Here is a 20,167-nt window from a genome sequence, read left to right as displayed (position 1 = left end):
TCGAGTTAGGTCTTGTGAACTAGATCATTTCTTAGCTCAAGTACTAAGAAAAGGAACTAACCGCGATAAAAACGATGGTTAACGGATAAGATTATTCTTCAAAAGCTGTCTTGAATTATATACATATTGGAACCATGAAAATAAATTTTATTAGAGATTAGAAGCTTTATGCCGTCGTTAGCTAGTAGGAGGTACACTTAGTACACGTAACGCTGGTGGTTGGCAGCGTGTTCACTCGCTCCTCGTCCGTTTTACTTTAACTGCTTCAATTGCTTCTTCAACCGTGTTTCTTTTCCAACATGGAAAAGATAACAGATATACGCTTCTCTACAGGTAGCCTTGAGGCCTCACCGGGAATAATTGTCGTTAAAATGCCTGGGCTTCTTTCAGCGACTACTGTCCGATTGCAACGACGCCATGTTGGTTTGACTCACCTATCAAGAAAAGGTTTCTTCGCGTCACGAGTAAAGCACTCCTCGAATTCGATATCCCCTTTTCAGATAACTCGGATTGTTCTTAGTGGTGACGTTGCCATGAATCGCGGACCTCCTAAATGTTCAGCCTGCGACAAGACCATTGCTAGAAATAATCGCGTAGTGGAGTGCAACGTGTGTCACCGAAGACTACACATCAAATGTGGCAAAGTAAAACCAACTAAATTTGACCGAATTCGGGCACAATCAGTTAAGACATGGACATGTCCTTGCTGCCTCGATCAACTAAAACAGCTACCATTTGCGAATACAAGCAATTTTGACACGAGCTCGAGCGGAAGGTCTTCTGATACAAGCGACACCGAGAATGATTCACTGTTTGACACCTGGAATTCATTTGATTTATTAGCAAAAAAACATCGGGCTAATACCAAGATTGGGCTCATAAACGCCAATAGTATTCCTGGATTTAAAGTTGGCTACTGTCTGGAAGATTCGAGATACTTCTCGTAACAGAGACGAAGATAGATGCTAGAATGGTCAATTTAATGTGGATGGATTTCGTATGCATCGCGTCGATAGAGATATTCATGGTGATGGGCTGGTGATTTTCATAAGAAATGACATTTGCTTTCATGTGATGACACGTTTCAACATGGACCTGTCTAGTTTTCGTACCGAATCCAAGACGTTGAAAGTCAAAATAAATAGATCATGGTTTGCTCTCGCTGGCATCTACAAACCTCCCAACATCCCAAAAAGTCAATGGAAATTTGAATTGAGTGCAATCTTGGACGCTGCAAAAACGATTTCCAACGATGTTATTTTCCTTGATGACTTAAACTGTGATGTGATGGAACCGAACAAGCCTCCAATGAACGGTCGGGATTTAAGTGATTTATTGGACATTTACAATTTGAAGAACACGATCACATCTCCAGCTAGAATAACAAAGACAAGTAAAACATTGCTCGATCTCATTCTTGCAAACAACAAGAAACCAATTCTATCATCAGGCGTAGTCGACGTCCAGATTAGTGATCACTCCCTTGTATTCACTATTTTAAGACTCTCAGCACCAAGACTACAATCGCGAAAGATTTATGCCAGAAGTTATAAGAATTTTAACTCAGACATCTTTTTCGAAGGCCTGCAAAACGCTCCGTTTCATGTTATGGATGTCTTTGACGATGTGGATGATAAATTATTTGCATTTGAATCGCTTTATCTGGATATTATAAATGAACACGCACCTATAAAGAAATTCCATGCGAGAGGTAACCAAGTGCCTTTCATGACGGAACAGTGGCGCAAATCCATCCGATAGAGGAACAAGCTGTGGAAAAATTTCACATATGATCGTACAGATGCAAATTATGCCCTCTACCAAAAGCAAAGGAATAGGTGTACTTCCTAAAGACGGAAAGCGATCACGGCATATTTTCTCAATGAATCCGAAACAGAGAAACCGAATGAGTTTTGAAACACTTATCGTCCCTTTCTTAAGTCAAAGAAATCAAGGCAAGCAAACGACATCTTACTGGAAGAAAACGGGGCACTTATCAAAGACAAAACCGAGATAGCGAATATTTTCAACAGCTATTTTATTCACATTGCTAATGCAGCAGCGGAGATAAACGAGGAGGACTTTGGAACTGATTGCAGTACTCATCCAAGCATTCAGTCCATATTAACTAACCATTCTTCAAACATAACAACAAATTTCGAGTTTGAATTTACTGACTCAAAGCAAGTGGAGAAGTTTTTGTTAGAAATGAATACGTGTAAATCTTGCGGTCATGACTTGATACCTGCACGATTACTGAAGGAGTCTGCATCAGTCTGCATCTGTAACATCGGAGCCTCTTGCTAAAATAGTGAACTGTTCAATCGGTCTAGGTCATTATCCTTCAAGCTGGAAAATGGGGCAAGTGATCCCTTTATTTAAGAAGGACGATGAATTTTGTAAAAAGTACAACAGACCCGTATCTGTTCTTCCGGCCCTCAATAACATTTTTGAACGAATCCTAGCATAACTAACAACTTGAGCTTTTTTATCAAGATATCTTGTCAGATTTCATCTCTGCATACAGACCAAATAACAGCTGCGAAACCTCTTTATTAAGACTGACAGAAGACTGGAGAAAAAGTCTTGATAGTAAAGAAACTGTAGCAATTGTTTCTACGGACTTGTCAAAGGCTTTCGATAGTATCCTTCACGCTCTCTTGTTGGCCAAACTCAAGGCTTATGGTCTTGGTGAGACGAGTATTGAACTCCTGAGGAGCTACCTTTCTAGTGAGAAGAGGAGTCTCCCAGGGAAGTGTCCTTGGTCCTATATTTTTCAACGTTCACATCAGTGAGTTATTCTACCATTAAGCAGGCAAACCTGACTGCCTACGCTGATGATGAACAGTTGCACTCGTCTGACAAGAATTTTTTTCGAGAAACCAAGAAACTTCTTGGAAATGACAATCTCATTAGTTAGTTAGGTAGGTGGGTAGGTAGGTAGGTAGGTATTCTTTATTTATCCGCGGTATCAATTCTTGTAATCCATCACATATTTTCGCTCGCGCGCGATTGGTCTAAACGCGTCACGTGACCGAATATTCCCCAGCTGAAACTGGGGAATATCCGAGAATATTCCCCAATTTTCAAAACTGCGCGCGAAGCTCACAGTTTTCCTCGAGCTACGCTCTCGGGAAACTGTTCGCTTCTCGGAACAGATAATGTCCCTAGACATGTATCCGAGCATATTTTCGCGCCAAATGGAGGCTATTGATTATATATAACACGCTCTTCCATCGAGCCTTGCTTACTTAACTAATTAAATTATCTAATGTAACTAAATTAATTTTATGCACAGAATTATACTAAAAACTATTAAAAACTATCCTATATAATTATTAGCTATCGTGATATAATCTTGATTATATAAAAGAGTGGGCTGTATCTTAGCACACAAAGACAAGCTGTTCCAGCGAACAGAACCGCGATATTGAAAACCGGCAGAACCGGCAGATGCTTTTCTGACAATATTGTCAATGTGGGAGTTCCACGATAAGTTTTCATTCAAATGAATGCCAAGATACTTGTAGGTTTTAGCTCCCTCTAGGGCTGGAGAATGTTCAGCGATTTAATTTTTACATCAAACTGGTGGTTTAAGTTAACCAATTTGTTATGGCTACCAATACTTGATTGGGTCAGGAGCCCATGACCGGCTCCTGATTAGGTACAGGTCTGGAAGTTGTTTCATGCCACTTAAGGATCTGTGGAGATTATCCACACCGCAAATGGGAGTAAATTCATTCAAGTCCATGAATTTACTAGAAGATTTAGAACAGTTCTTCCCTGTGGGCTCAGGCCAGTGACGAAGTTCTTGATGAATAAAAAGCCGGGAACTCTCCCCAATGATAACAGGCCGTATTCTATGACTTATATGTACACTTGCAGGCTTCAGTGTACTTTGAAATCAGTTTGACCAGATAAAAAGCAACACGCCAGTCCTTGTGTTAAGCGTTTTCATCAGTGAAAGATGTCGAGGTAAGCAAATACTTTAGGAATAATAAATAAATGAATAATTTTCGTAGTGTTAACGGGCACACCCTCAATAACTAGCCAGAAGCAAGGAAGTCCAGTTCTGGCTGCGAATAGTGCGTTTTAGCCGTCCCGGATATCCTCAGGCTCAGTTCGCTAGCAAAACACAAGAAAAGAAAATAATCACTATATCCTGATTAGGAAAGAATAAATGTATATAGTTAAAGTTGAGAACGTTTCACAGCGATGTAAACGTCTGTGTAGCAAGAAGCTGAAAAGTGTAAAATTTCGGATTATCGCGAAGTGAAATCTGAGCTTTCGTTAAGATGACCGTTTTTTCGTGAATTTCTGCCGTTATATTGGATATTTCAAAAAAAAAATAACTTAATTTCCCTCAATTGCTTACCTAGGCTTTCAAACTGGCAAAATAAAATCGATTTTTCAACCGTGGCCACGATTTCGTTGATTTTTAGCGACAATTACTCTTAATTTAAACAGGAAAAAAGTTTATTTGAGTGTTTTGCTCGGGTTTCCACCTTTAGCTGTTGACGAGTAATTTGAGAATTCAAAGAATATCTGAATTCATGGAGTCAAAAAAGGAGAACATCAAAGAGAAATTTTTAATTTGGCACTCAAGAAGTATTTTACTAAGCTAGAATTTCTGACTGTTCGCAGTTTTTCGTTTTCATTAAGTTTGAGTATACAGACAGCAAATACTGAATTACTGAGTAAATTAAACGGAGGCCTGTTTGTCAGCTTAGAAATAAAAGAATGGAAAGTTGTCAGTCATTGTGAACAAGACTTTGGATATGAAAAGCAGCATCGTGTACTCAGTGTTTTGAAAGACGCGGAAAATGAAATAAAAACCAGTTCTGCAAAGGAGTTGTTATTTTTAGAGAAAAAGCAAGAAGTTGTTCATTTGAATTAGTTGTTGTGTATTTATGTCGACTTAACAGAAACTCTCCCTCACGTAAAAGGGCCCGTGAAACAAATGAATAGAGAGGATTGATCTTCAGTTTCCCTGCAGAGGAGCTTTATTCCAAACGAGGAAGTTATTTTCCCATATGCCTTTTTCTCGAAGACATCAGGGGTATTGAAAACGATGTCTTGTACACGCGATATCATGACATGATATCAGTCGTTATTCGGTACTATTTGTTCACTTAAACGTCGTCTTTCAAAAAATGACGGTTTTTCTTTGGGTTAAGTGATAACAGTGATAGTAAGTTTAGTTTCTTGGTTTTTGTGTTATAGTTTTGGTCTTCTAAACGTTGAAGTAGCGCATTCTTTCACATTTTCTATTATGTGCATGGTTTTGTGGTTGGAATGAGAAATGATCGTCTAGCCGCCAAGAAAAACAACGACAAAACTTAAAATAAAATAAGAAAGATAATTACTAACGGATGAGATTCTTTTTAAGCTGATGCTGAGTTTAGTTTATTGTATATTGACGGTGGTGCACGTGTTTGCCGGTAGGGGTAACAACGAAACCAAAATCATTGTTGTAGATTCAATTTTCTAGCAGAAATTTGCAGTGAAGATTTGTTTGTAATTGTGGATAAAGAGATCAAAAAAGACAGGATACTTTTCATGTTTTCTTGTCGGAGTGCATTATTCAAACACAATTGGAATACGATAGGCTGATACTTAGTACAATAAGTAAGCTGTGATACGGTTTTTGGATGGTGAACGTATTATAAATTGGTGATGCAGAGGAACTTTATTCCAAATGATTATGTCTTTTCCTGAGATTCCTTTTCTGTGAAGATCATCGGGGCTATCGGTGGCAATGTGAACATTGGCCTTCAAGGGTTTTGAACGTCTCCTTTTCCCTACATGCAAGAAAAAGAGCTCGGAGCGATCAAATTAAGATAACTGATCGTAAAATACAAACTTTCTTCAAACTGTTCTGGTTTTGTAATGTTTATGATATCAGTCGCCATAACTACTTGTTCACATCATTTTCGTCTTTCAAAACATGCACAGTTTTAAGCCCCAGCCAAACAATCGCAACATATCAACACAACATGTCGCAACATTATTGGCCCCGCATTTGCAAGCTCCGGCCAAGCATACCGTAACATTGTTGGGTACAACATGTTGCACGCGTTTGGCCACCCTGTTGCGACGTGTTGCGACATGTTGGGTATTGAAAATCGAACTAGTGCGTATGCCCGGGTGCAACATTGTTGCACGAACCTGGCCGAGCGACTACAACATCATGTAACATCCACAAACGTTGTATGAAAAATTTGACCTGTTTCAAATTTAAGCCAACAACACCCAACATGTCGCAACACGTCGCAACAGGGTGGCCAAACGCACGCAACATGTTGCGCCCAACAATGTTGCGATATGTTGGGTTGAAATGTTGCGATCGTTTGGCCGGGGCTTTACTCTTTAAATTTGGTAAAACCATCTGCCTGGCTAGTCAGGCTTAATTAACCTAATTAAGAATTCATGGATGGCATGTTTGGCAAAGTTAAAAAGCATGAATTTTGATCAAGGCATTCCAAGCAGCAGTTAAATTCACGCCAGTACATATTGTCATATTGCTGCAGAAAAATGGTGCCAGCAAATGTTTCTGACGACGAAAAGCATAGCACTTTCACTATGGTCAAACAATTATACTGCTCACCAGATACATCTGGTGAAATACACGGCCAGTTGACATTTATCTCAGCTTTAAACGTTTTTCTGTCCATTGCTGCATTTCTTGAAAATGCGCTGATCCTAGCCGCTCTCCGCAGGAGTCTTCACTTCATCCGCCATCCAAACTCTTGCTAAGTAACCTTGCAACAACAGACCTCTGTCTTGGTCTTATTGTAGAGCCTCTGTACATTACCCTGTTGGTGACTGTAGTGAATGAACACTGAAATATTTGTCGCCACGTAGCTGTCGCATTTTCTGCAACAGGCTTTATTTTGTCTGGAGTGTCTCTGTTGACAATGACTGCAATCAGCGTGGACAGACTTCTCGCTTTGTTGTTGGGACTGAGATACAAACAAGTTGTAACTTTGACGCGAATCTATTTGATCATTATCACCTTTTGGGTTGCTGCCACTGTCGTTTCAACAGTCAGCCTCTTTTGAATTCGCCCATAATTTCATGGTATGACATTTTACTTGTTTCAATGTGTCTGGTAATCTCGACCTTCTCTTATACAAAGATTTTCTTCACCCTCCGTCATCATCAACATCAAGTAGAAAACCTTGTTCAACAACCGAACCAAACAAATCAACTGAACATGGCGCGATACAGGAAGGCAGTGTCCAGTGCAATATGGTTGCAATTCGTGTTAGTCGCTTGCTATCTACCATTTGTAGTATCGCTCAATGTGCTCTTTCATACCGGGCCATCTTCATCAGTTTCTATCGCTTTCAGTTATACAGCTACCTTAGTTTTCTTAAACTCGTCATTAAACCCGATTCTTTACTGTTGGAAGATAGAGGAAGTGAGACAAGCAGTGAAGGACACGATCAGACAAGTTCTTTGCTGTTGATCGAGTAACCTCTTGTGGAATGATATTATCTCTTAGTTCACCAAGAAATAAAAACAGAACCTAACATCGACCGCTAACTGTTGAGATTTTCTAAAACCTAAGGGTGATAGTCAGTTTAGTTTATTGGGGGTACATATGTGATATATTTATTGTCTTCTAGACATCGCAGAAGCGTGTTGTTTTGTACCACAACGACACAAAACGCAGATAATTACTCCTTTTTTTTTCTTCTTTCTTTTTTTTTCTTTGCATTAATTTTGGTGTATACAGAACAAATACTGAATTGCGGATTGAATTAAGCGAAGACCTGTTTGCCAACTCAGGAAAAAAAAGGATGGAAAGTTGTCAGTCATCATGAACAAGGCCCTTCTGATGCTCTCGTGGATTTAATAAACAGCAGCTTGTACTCCGTGCTCTGGAAGGGCCCAAGAGGAATTTCAAACCAGCTCTGGCTAAGCAGTTGTCATCTTCAAATAAAAAAGCAGCAATTAAATTCCAGGAATTTTTCACGTGAATTTTAGTTCATGTGTATTTAGCGTCGATCTAAATCGAAGGCTCCCTTCAGTAAAAAGCTAAAAAATATCGATCGAGAGGGTTGATCTTCAATTTCCTTGCTCAGGAGCTTTATTCCAAACAAGGAAGTTATTATTCCATCTACCTTTTTCTCGAAGACATCGGGGATTAATAACCATGGCCCCAGGAACACTTGATTTCAAAGGTTCTGCAACTCACCATTCTTCCATCTAGGAAAAAGAGCTCGGAAATATCGAGTTAAGATATCCAAACGTAAAATACTGCTCTGTTTTGAAATGTTCATGATATCAGTCACCATTACTAGTTGTTCACTTCAACTTCATGTCTGAAAACATATGACAACTTAATTTGGTGTTGAGAAATAAATTGCTTATAATGGTAACCGGAAATTTTTAGCACTTCTAGAATTTAGGAAGTATTTCCTGGAATTGAAATAAAAGTCTTGAGCCCAGTTGTTGAATTATAAATTTCTATTTTTGTCCTTGAATCGATCTTTATTATAAAGGAAAAGCTAATGCTCCTAAATGTAAAAAAATTGAATACTTGGCAAATTCTGAATAAAGAGATGAAAACAGAAATAGATTCCAATTCCACCCCGATGGAATGCGTTATCAGACACGATAGTGTTACTAGAAGCAGTATACAAGCAAAAAATCCGTCTGAAGAAAGTTTTACAATGTTACGTTAATATTAACGTTTTGAGTTCGGTTTATTCTGGCCGTTCGTCTACGATTGTCTTAAGTACAATTTCAAACTTGAACCCTTCATTTACTTCCGATATCATTAAAAAACATTGAAAGAATAAAACTTAAATCAGTTGAATATGTACTCGGTTCACACTCAGGAAGCAGTTTCAATAGAATTTGAGTTGTTCATCGCCGCAGTGGTTCGCTATTGTGTCTATGATCAGTGCTTAGAGCATAATAAGAAAAGGGAAGGTCGTCATTTTACAATTCCCTAGTTGAAATCAAAGTGGCTGTGAGCCACTGAACACGGTTAATGATTTATGAAAGGCTGAGAATCGAATGGAGTTTTTGTATTTATTAAATAACGCGAGTCCATTCATAGCTTATGTTCAAACGTCGTTCGACATTTGTACATGTACATCGAGTTGTATGTCACCCGCTACTCCACCTCCATTGATTTCGTGACGAATGACGCCATTGTCAAACATCTGAACAGATCCACGAATGCACGAAAGAGAAACATTTCCAGAAAAACAATAATTCATCTCCACTTAAACAAACGACTTCTTTGAGGGATAAGCTGGAACCAGCCATCGACTCGTGCGGCCTATGGGCGACTACTCTTACTTGAGCCTGCTGTTCTAACAACCCAGTGTTTCTCTAGAAACCAATATAACGAATATGAATTAAATCACTTGCAAATAAATCTTTTCCGACTTGAGCGCAAGGGACTGCCAAGCCTTTATATACTGGTCAGTAAATGTAGAAAAAGTTAACAGGAATCGAATTAAGCAAGCAAGCAAGCAAGAATGGAAGGAAGCAAGCAAGCAAGGATGGAAGCAACCAAGCAAGCAAGAAAAGGAAGGAAGGAAGGCAGGGAGAAAAGAAGGAAGGGAGGAAGGGAGGAAATAAGGAAGGAAGGAAGGAAGGAGGGAACGAGGAAGGAAGGAAGGAAGGAAGGAAGGTAGGAAGGAAGAGAGGGAGGGAGGGAAGGAGGAAGGAAAGAAGGAAGGGAGAGAGGGAGGAAGCAAGAGAGCAAGCAATGTATGAAGGGAGAGAGGCAGCAAGCAAGCAAGCAAGGAAGGGAAGGAGGAAGGAAGGAAGGGAGGGAGGGAGGAAGGAAGGAAGGAAGGCAGGCAGGAAGCACGGAAGCAAGCAAGGAAGCAAGCAAGGAAGCAAGCAAGGAAGCAAGCAAGGAAGCAAGCAAGGAAGCAAGCAAGGAAGGAAAAAAGGAAGGGAGGAAGGAAGGAAGGAAGGACTAGAGGAAGAAATGAAGGAAGAAAGGAAGGAGGGAAGGAACGAAGAAATGAAGGAAGGAAGGGAGGAAGGAAGGGAGGGAGGGAGAAAGGAAGGAAGAAAGGATCGTTTCCCAAAATTTCTGTTCCCTATCACGTTTTGATCTGTAAGTATCAAAATACTTACAGTAAAAATGAAAGGTAAGTTGATGAAGTGAATCTTACTCTGTTGTTGGCGTGTATACTGGGTATGGCGTATACTACGGATATGGCCAGAGTTGATTAACAAATTTACTCAAACCCGCTATATACGCTTAAACCGGTATATACGCCAACAACAGAGAAAGATCATTGCAACAACTCATTAGCATGCAGTAGGCACATTTCACTCTGTACATGGCGTGTTTACCGGGTTTAGCGTATAAAGCGTATATGAGATGAATTAATTAACATCAACTACTACTACTACTACTACTACTACTACTATTACTACTACTACTACTAATAATAATAATAATAAATAAAATTAATTAGTAGTAGTAGTAGTAGTAGTAGTAGTAGTAGTAGTAGTAGTAGTAGTAGTTGATGTTAATTAATTCATCTCATATACGCTTTATACGCTAAACCCGGTAAACACGCCATGTACAGAGTGAAATGTGCCTACTGCATGCTAATGACTTGTTGCAATGATCTTTCTCTGTTGTTGGCGTATATACCGGTTTAAGCGTATATAGCGGGTTTGAGTAAATTTGTTAATCAACTCTGGCCATATCCGTAGTATACGCCATACCCAGTATACACGCCAACAACAGAGTAAGATTCACCTCATCAACTTATTATTGTTCATCACATCACATACGCATGAATACATTTGTTTAACTTTATCAGCTTTTTTCCGTTATTATTTTCAAAAGGAACTAACCACAAGAAATTTGTCAGAAATATCAAAGTTATTGATAGGTTACATAACGCTTATGTAATCTTTTCTTCATCAAATGTATTAAAGCATTAACTTGTTTTGGAGATTTGTATTGTGGAGTGTTTAGGTGAAAGCCATTATTTGTTTTTGAGCTCAACGAAAGAATTTAGAGAAAAAGAATATTGCAAAGCTATTGGTGGTGATCAAATGGAGTTCTCAATCTTTCACCTGTGATTTGCTCTGCTATTCTCTCCGGCGGGTTTGAGAATGAAAATTTGTTCATGTTTGTGACGGAACAGTATTTAAGGGTAGTCAGAACTTCAAACGGCTCAGTTCATGCTCATGTTCATGTGGCAAGATGAGCAAACCTTGCTCTCAGTTAAATAGCAAGGCAATAAGAGATAAGGCGGAGTGCGAGATAGTTGCGAGGGTTGAAAAGCTGTGTACGGTTGTTGCTTTTAAGTGCGTTTGGCGGGTTAGCGACGCCGAAATAGAAAGAGCATGGAACTGGATATGCGAGAAACGCGACGAATGCGATTTAACCTTGTCAAAATTGGCGGAAATTTGCTTCTTTTTTTCGGCGACAAGTACGTCAACATTGGACAGCAAGAAGCGAAAAAGGCCACAATTGCAGGAGACCAGAGAGAGTGACGAATCGAATGACGAATCGCCCGTCAATGCGTCCCAGCTTTCATCGCCGGGAAAGCAAACATTCCCAGCCATATCTTACTGGGTGGCTTGCCAAACAAACAATGGCTCGGTCATTAATGCACTTAGAATCCAAAGAGCTGTCGCAAGTTGCGGTTTGGAATATTATGCATCAAGGGCGTCACGAAAGAAAAACTGCTGTCATAACCTGAATCAGCTGTGTCAAGTGTTTAAGGACCACAAAAACCTCTGCTTAATGCAACTAGTGGAGTCATCGTACCAGCATTGCCTCGGGTGAGTAGATTAATTTGACCAATTTATATTCTTTGAATTTCTGTTAAATTGCACGCTAATGAAAGTAAATATATAATAAACAAACATAAATAGTCAGAAAGGTAAAAAATGCTATTCATCATTGAAAAATCAAAGTAATCATGCTTCATTGCCCGGTGAAAAGAGACTGTTATTCGATTATCGATAATTGATCAATTTTTATCTTCTCATTTTCAAAACATCGCGAGTTTGATTTCAGCAGTTCACTTTCACAAAGTAATACCAGGGAGATATTGCATTGCCTTACGTAAGCAAAACCTTTTGTTTTGATTGGCAGGGCTCTGCAAGAGGAGCTTCATGGTGACTTCCACGAAGAATCCCAAGAGTCAGCGCCGACGGAAAATGTCGTTCGCCTTCGTGTCGTTCTTGAGAGTTTTCAAACGATGATGGCAGCATCCGTTTCGGAATTACGCCGAGCTGGTCTCGTGTTAGACACCTTTGGATTTGATAACAACCTGCAAAGTACATCGCAGACAGCACTACCAGATCCGCCGCACAAACCCCTATCCTGTCCAGTAACAGTCCTGTGCAACGATATACAAATTGTGATGAAAAAGCTGCAGTATGCTGTGTATCGCGGCGAGGTGTACAAACTGGCGGCCAAATCGCAGTTCACGTTCCAGTATCTGTGTACCATGAAAACGTTCCTCCACAGCCTAATGGGAAACGAAGCGTTCAAAGACCGTCTGGTCCAGCATATTCAACGTGTTCTGCCCATACTAAGCGAGCCAGAAAGCTCTTTCATACGCCAAATTAAGATTGACAGAGACCTGATCGAAGTACAAGACGGGTGGTTTTGGAGCTTTTCCTCTTGGTCGTTCGTCCAAGGGATTATCTCAGAATCTCAGGTGAGAAGAATACACTGGACTGTTTTAACATTTAAATAAGAAGATACAATCAAATTTTCAAACCCAATCTTTACGATCTGTAGCACTGTCTGATGTGCTTTTGTTTTGGCTCTTTTCAACAGAAGGGTCTCACAACTCCACGCGCGTTTGTGGACTACGACCGACTCAAGGACCCGGAGCCAAGATATTTTGAGGCAATCCTAAGGAACAGCCTAACAGAAGATGAAATTCGGCAGTTTTGTGCAGATTTCCTGGCGTTGTTCCGTCCCAAAGAACACAAACAGCCTGTGCTGTGTGCTATTGGCTCAGCTGACAGCGGAAAGACCAGCCTCTTCTCACCTGTTTTTCAGATCATTCCCCTAAGCCGAATTGCTCGCGTCACGAAGCAAAAGAGTTTCAACAAGGCTATGATCGACAACCTGACAGAGGTTATCTTCCTAGACGAGGCATATGCCACCCTGCTCGACATAGATGACTGGAAAATCATATGTCAAGGGGGCTTCACGTCGCACGACGCGAAGTGGAAAAAGGCTCAAGGTTTCCATTGCACTGCGACCATGTACATAACTTGCCAGGTGGAAATGGATTTTGGTGCAGCTCACAATCAAGCTATGGACAAACGCCTGCGCAAGTACCACTTCAAGAGTCTTCCTCGTGTCGAACCTGAAGCAAACAAGTGGCTGAGGAAACATGCTATGGATTGCATTGTGTGGGCGCACAATATCGTAGGAGACAGCCCGAGCAGTCAGGCCAGTACAATGCCCACTGTGCACGAAAGTGGTATGCCTGAGGAGGAGTTGCGCAACATTTTGAGCGTTTCTTTAATAGACGAAGAAGTCGACGAAACCGCCCAGGGCGATTGTAGACGAGAACAGAGTTGCGGCCTTCTGACAGAACCGCAATCCCGAGAAGAAAGCTCTGAAGAGGACGCCATTGAAGATGTCGGCGATTCCGATGAAGACGAGACCCTGACGACCTTGAAAGCTAGGCTGGCACAATGCTCACCTGGCTCTCTACGTCACCGCCAACTGAGCCACATGTTAGAAAGTCATCTCGCTGAAAAGGAAAGGCTGAAAAGGGTTGAAGAAAGGTGCTATAAGAAGAGGCAACACTTCTTACAAACGAGGGGAGTGTCGGTGGAGCACGTGTCGTTGCTCCCGCACGACCATAACGAGCCGCTGCCCACACCGATTCGAAGGGACCTCGCTGCCTTTCAAGAAGATCAGGAACAGGAAAGGAGCAGAACAGCATTTGGGAAGCCGTGGCTTTTAGCTATGGAGAAGGAAATGGCTGAGCAAAGCGAAAGAATGGAAGATCCAAGAGACGAAGAAGAACGAAGAGTGATGCAAAGTCTCCTGGAAATCAATTGCGAAAAACTGCGCTGTTATCACGAGCGTCATGGAACGCTGAAGCTACCGGCTGCCCTGGCAGAACGCAAGAGGCTCTGCCTTAGCAACGAGCTGGTAGACCGTTCTTGCGTGAATTTCATACGAGACCTGTTCTCTCCGCTGCCAGTGAGAGTCTTCCCACCCAGCCAGCGTCCAGCAAATCTGCCTGCCAGAAGCAGGAGCTCAGACGAAGACGACGAAGAATGTTGGTCGGCGGCACCAAAGACACCAATGTACATTCCGAATGACGACGTGGAAGCTATCTGTCCACCGTCCCCAGGCATTGCTCGAGCTCACAACCCTGTAGCAGCTACGTCAGTGAAGAGGCCGCACTTTCAAAGCCAGGCGCATCCATCCAAGAAGCAAATGACCCTGACTCGTTTTATGCAGACTAGTACGCAACCGTAGATTGGTAGTTTCATGGGCTTGTAATAAGACAGCTTGCGTGCGACTTATTCTTTCTATGTTCATATTTGCACATGTATTAGTGTGTGCATTGTTAAGGAATACCACGTTGCGCTTATGCTACGTTTGACTATTTTGCACACGATGTGAATTAAAGGAAAAATATTATGGCTATTAGTTACATTAAGAGATTATAGTTCTTGAAAGCACTGTGAACTAGACAGTCGTTATGCTACAGTGATATTGACAGTGGCGATAGGCCAGTTCCAAAAGAATATAACACGTTTGTTGAGTTTGCTGTCATCTGGAGACAGGAAGATGCATTTACAATAAAGCAATTGATTTTTGTCTGTTTTGTGTACAACAAACTCTGCTTACACCCATCAGCTTTGCATTGAAAGTCAGTGTCCACACTTTTCCAGTCTCTTTATCAAACTAGCGACATTTTCATTCCGGCCCTTTTCTTTAGAGAGTCCGCCGTTCTTCCGTCTTGAAATGCGAAATCGGAATCTCTCAAAATAGCTGTCCACTGTCCAAACCCGTGCTTAGTTATCCCTTCCTTCAGAAAATCATCCTCTTCTTTCGTGAATTTTAAAACATGACGAGTTTTCCTCTGAAGGTGCAAGTTTCTCTTAGGCAGGGTATCCTTTATGGGGGTCGAGCTGTTTTTATTCTGAGCTGTCTCAACTGAAGGCCCGGAGCTGGACGTTGAACCGCCAAGTCTTGCGTGTACGTCATCGTCTACCTCGGAACCCTTGGTACCTTGAAGTTTTTGAAGACACTCGTGACCCTTCAGGGCAACTTCTCGCGATCGTTGCTTTTGATAGTGAACTTTAGCAACCGCAGAACTGTGTTTCTGGTCCTCAGACAAAAACCTTTGCTCTTCGCTAGTGAGCTGATTGAGGCTTTGCGTTTCGACGATTTGGCGATAACGTGTGGGATGAATGTATTTTCCAATTGCATCAAAAACCAGTTTGCTCATAGTTTCGCCCAGTTTGCCATGCTGACCTCCATTTCTGGTGACGAGAACGAAATCACACTGGGGCTTAAGCAACGGTCTAACGTTCGAGATGTAGCCGTTAAGAACGTGCATGTTTGCGTCGGTCAGAATCAAAGAATCGAAGCCATATTTTCCAGCCGTCTTGAACGTTTTCTGATCGATAAATCCACCGTTTTCCTTAGCTGTGGCAATCATGTCCACCGTCAAATATTGGTACGTCATGGGCCGCGATCCCTTCACCTTGATGAACAGATACATGGCTACAAATTTTGTGGCAAATGTTAGGTCTGAGGGGTTCACTTGGGCTGGACTGGTTTTGTACATTTTCACGGTATTTTCGTAACGCGGCAGATGAAATTTCACCACCTCCAATAACTCCTCCATTGTTGCCCAGTGCCCTCTTGCTTCCAGAGTCTCGATGTCTAAATCTTGTGTCCACTGCAATCTCATCATCTTTGCAACTGTTTTTCGGGCTCTCTTGAGGTACAACTCTGTCGTAGAGAACTTTCTTAGAACTGCTTCTGATGCGCCATGAAGTTTTCTGAAGTCGATCAATTCAGAAATAGCATCTATGTAGCCCAAACGCCCACCATGACCGAGCTTACATTCATCTTGTAAGTAGTCGATAAATTTAAACAACAGATTTGGAGAACACAAACTAAAGTCGACCACTTCAAACGTTAACTCCTCTTCATCTTCACAGCAAAATCTAAGAAACTTGAAGCACCTTGTCACTATCTGTTGAGCGGCACGATCTTTCTTACAACCGCCAGCACTTCCTGTCAACCATTTCGTGAATACTTCGCCAATGTTACATGATAATGGAAATGAAGAAAGTAACTTCACGTTGTGCTTTGTGGTCTCGCTTGTCTCATCTTCATTTCTTCCAATCGTCAGCGACTTTGTTACTTGTTTAGAATCGGGCCTTTCGTCAAAATAAAAGAACCAACTGTGTTTAGTGCTAATGTGTTTTCTACAGCCTCTCTGACTTTGAAATCCATCATGTTCACACTCTTGTATCGGGCAATGGTAAAAGCTGTCTGCTTCATCCTTTTCCAAGTGAAGCCGCTTTGGTTTGGGTGATGCTCCTTGGACATCTGACCAATTGACTTTGCACTTCTTGCTCATTTTTTCCCTTTAAACAACATGTGGCTAGCACAATCGCCTTTAAATCTTAGCCGAAACAAAAGGACGTTTCAACTTGCCAAAACATGCCCTTGCTTGCCCACACTCATTACTATTGTGTAAAATTCATGACAGTGAGATACAACCCAAACTTGCCCAGGCAGGTCTGTACACGCCTATTCAGTGACACAATACATAGTTAACGGATCGATAAATCGGAACAATAAAGTCCAAAACTTGTTCCTAATGACCAATTTCGGAACAATATATTCCATTCACAGATAGCAAAATCGGAATAACACAGTCTTTCTTTATTAATTTCGGAACAATGTGTTCCACGCACAAATAGGAACTCGGAACAAAACAGACCTAATTTATCAAGTTAGGAACAATGTGTTCCATGCACAAATAGGAACTCGGAACAATACAGACCCAATTTATCAAGTTAGGAACAATGTGTTTCATGCACAAATAGGAACTCGGAACAAAACAGATCCAATTTATCAAGTTAGGAACAATGTGTTTCATGCACAAATAGGAACTCGGAACAAAACAGTCCTAATTTATCAAGTTAGGAACAATGTGTTCCATGCACAAATAGGAACTCGGAACAAAACAGTCCTAATTTATCAAGTTAGGAACAATGTGTTCCATGCACAAATAGGAACTCGGAACAAAACAGACCCAATTTATCAAGTTAGGAACAATGTGTTCCATGTACAAAAAGGAACTCGGAACAAAACAGTCCTAAATCACTCATTTGGGAACAATTTGTTCCACTTGCAGTTGACAACTCGGAACAAAATGTTCTTGTCTTACCTTACAGTGAACGCTATGTTCCTACTCTGTAAAAAGCTGGTCCTCTTAAGGTTAATAGGAACACAAAAATGAGGAACACTCGATCCCAGAGGAACGTTCCTTTACAAATATCGGAACAGCCGAAAAAACTTAAAATTTGTGAAAAATAAACCAACAAGTTCAGCTTTAAAGCTAAAAAAGCATCTATTAAACGTTTAGGTAAAATAGAGCCAAGCTTCAAAATCTAGAGCACTTTGATGTTCTCGAAGGCAGTAAAATAAACCCTGTAAAAATTTTGGGAAATGTGGAGGAAGGAAGAAAGGAAGGGAGGAAGGAAGGAAGGAAGGAAGGAAGGAAGGAAGGAAGGAAGGAAGGAAGGAAGGAAGGAAGGAAGGAAGGAAGGAAGGAAGGAAGGGAGGAAGGAAGGAAGGGAGGAAGGAAGGGAGGGAGGGAGGGAGGGAGGAGTGCCGTGTTTCATCCACACCTACATCAAGGATTAATGACTACGTCATTATTCGAGTTAAACAAGGAGAACTGTGGGTTAAATGTTTGGAACGTCATAAATAGAGTGAATATTTCTCATCAAAAAGAGGATGCATATTTCTTCAGCTGCCACAGTAATATGCCCTTGACAGGCGGAATTTGCCTTTTAGAGCAGAGTTTCAAATACTTTCAATTTCTACCGCTGCCTTTTTCAGTTGTTACTCGGGTTCATCTTTTATTGACTACGATACAGAATAAGAAAGCTTGAAATCTTCACTTGTGACTGCGGATAGTAGTTAAACATGTTTAGAATATATGCGATCGAGAACTTAATTTGAGTTAGACATCACATGCATACTTGGTTAAACTTCTAAAGTCGAGCTATCAAAGGCAAAGGTACCTGGTGCAAACATCGTTTGTTTTTCAAGAACCGGCTCGCCGGCTTTCCACTGAAATGTACTGAAAGTAAAACAAAGAAAAGTTGTTAAATACCCGGGACAGACAACTAATAACTAATACAGTTGACGCCGGAAGATGGCGAGTCAGATGCCTTTTCCAGTTTTTTAATTTAATTAAAAAAAAAAAAAATCAGCCAAGTGAGCAGCACGTAGCAACAGATCTTGTCAACTTGCTCTATTTTCTTTGACCGTTTTCGTCTGATCACACAGACTTCGTCAGGGATTTTGAACAAGACGGCTAAAAGTAACTTATGTTACACCTTATCTATAGAATATTCTTTCGACCTACAGGGTGTGAACAGTAAAAACTCCTAGAGAGCACTACGTGCAGGATATGACAAAATCCTTCGTAAAAGTACAATGCTTCATTTTGGAGCTCACGGATTTAACCCAAAATTAAACACATTTACCTCATATTACCTCATTTAGCTTCTGACCAGAATACCCCCACCACCCCCCCCCCCCCCCAAAACAAAGGGGTGAAAAACGAGAAGTAGGAGTAGCGATAAAATCAATTTTGCATCAAGAAATAATTTACCTTTTGTAGATATCGTTAGCTTGCGCGAAATAAAAGGGGGAGAATCGCAGCGCTTCTTGCTCCTCGTACCAAGCCTCTCTCTCCTCTTTTTTGCTCGGCCGTCTTTTAACGCGGCGCCCCAACTAACTGAGCGCCTAGCAATAAAAACTTCTTAAGTTTAGAAACCTGTTTGGAAGACTCCAACATGATAAGCAGCCATTTGTTCGCAGAAAGGAAACAAATTTGGAAGTTGCAGTCCGAATTCGCGAGTCAGCCGTGTTAAATTGGTCTGTACACGTGAGTCAGAGGCGTAAGGACGTGCAAGGTTACAGGTGTGATGATCTAGATCAGCCAATCAGCATTAAGTTCGACCACGTGCTCGAGTTGTTGTTCGTTTTACAACATGGCAGTGTAGCATTGCTTCGTTCTCAGAATAAAGTTCTGTTGAGTATACTATTTATCGAGTTTATCGAGCCTGATTTATACAACAGGTATGCCACCCTCTTCCCACCCCCCTCCAACTGTAGGTGTCAAAGTTTTTAACAGCTGTGTACAGACATTTAGTGATCCTCAAAGAAAAGACTCAACTATATATTATGAAATATGAGCAGAATTTCAGATTTTCCAAGAAATTAAGGATAACCAACTATGCACAAACTAAAACAACAACAGCAACATCAAAATTGAGCACCATTCCTTACCAAAATAGACAAACTTTTAGTTAGAAAAAAAGATAATTTAAACAGAAAATTAGGTGAATTCGCCCAGAATAACTTAAAAGCCAATGGAGCTGTTGCTAATCGTCGCAATTATTAAAATTTTCATAAGATGTTTAAATTAAGGCAGATGTTCACTCACGTGTTTCCTTTCTCTAATTTTTAGTGTATAGACAGCAAATACTGAATTGCAGAGTAAATAAAGTTAAGATCTGTTTGTCAACTTCCATAAAAGCGAAGTGAATTAAAGTGTCATTCTTTTCCAAACAAAGAAACAGAAATGTTGAAAAAGGATTTTTTTTTTCACTCCAATAAAAACAAACTGCAGTTTGTACTCAGTGCTTTGGCAGAGGCGGGAAAGGAATTTAAACCCCGGGCGAGCAGGCTACTCCAAGAAAAATTGGGTGGGGTTGCGCGGCCCGCATTCCAAAACTCTTACCCTATTTATGACCAAAATCTACGACTTAAGAACTGAGTTTCTTTTTGAAATTTTAGGGCGCCAAACAAAAGTGGCACAAAGGTTAAAACACGCCATTCCTTGTCACGCATTTAGAAGTGAAAAATCAACAATGTGCTCGTGGAAAAGACAATGGGCCGGTTTTT

The 20,167-nt window shown here is 40.9% G+C and overlaps 2 protein-coding genes across 2 annotated transcripts; one reads left to right on the top strand and one right to left on the bottom strand.

The window, feature by feature from the left end:
* Nucleotides 1-10,632: 10,632 nt before the first annotated feature.
* On the top strand, nucleotides 10,633-14,470 carry LOC145482511 (uncharacterized). Its single transcript, XM_081461111.1, has 4 exons — nucleotides 10,633-11,787; nucleotides 11,923-11,942; nucleotides 12,079-12,674; nucleotides 12,797-14,470. Exons 1-4 carry the CDS (start codon nucleotides 11,204-11,206, stop codon nucleotides 14,468-14,470), a joined length of 2,874 nt encoding a protein of 957 aa, XP_081317237.1. The 5' UTR covers nucleotides 10,633-11,203.
* Nucleotides 14,471-14,756: 286 nt separating this feature from the next.
* On the bottom strand, nucleotides 14,757-17,045 carry LOC145481941 (uncharacterized). The gene has a single exon (XM_081460517.1). The coding sequence runs from the start codon at nucleotides 16,593-16,595 to the stop codon at nucleotides 14,898-14,900; it is 1,698 nt and encodes a 565-aa protein (XP_081316643.1). The 5' UTR covers nucleotides 16,596-17,045; the 3' UTR covers nucleotides 14,757-14,897.
* Between the last annotated feature and the right edge of the window lie 3,122 nt (nucleotides 17,046-20,167).

The sequence above is a fragment of the Orbicella franksi genome, chromosome 3 (genome assembly GCF_964199315.1).
Source record: "Orbicella franksi chromosome 3, jaOrbFran1.1, whole genome shotgun sequence".
NCBI lineage: Eukaryota > Metazoa > Cnidaria > Anthozoa > Scleractinia > Merulinidae > Orbicella > Orbicella franksi.
This window is presented reverse-complemented; position numbering and strand designations above follow the sequence as displayed.

Excerpts from the sequence above, each read along its gene's own strand:
- LOC145482511 (XM_081461111.1), top strand. The coding sequence starts at position 11,204 with ATGAGCAAACCTTGCTCTCAGTTAAATAGCAAGGCAATAAGAGATAAG. Across the intron at positions 11,788-11,922 it reads TCGTACCAGCATTGCCTCGG|TAATCATGCTTCATTGCCCG; the intron begins GTGAGTAGATTA and ends GAAAAATCAAAG. Across the intron at positions 12,675-12,796 it reads GGATTATCTCAGAATCTCAG|AAGGGTCTCACAACTCCACG; the intron begins GTGAGAAGAATA and ends TCTTTTCAACAG.
- LOC145481941 (XM_081460517.1), bottom strand. The coding sequence starts at position 16,595 with ATGAGCAAGAAGTGCAAAGTCAATTGGTCAGATGTCCAAGGAGCATCA.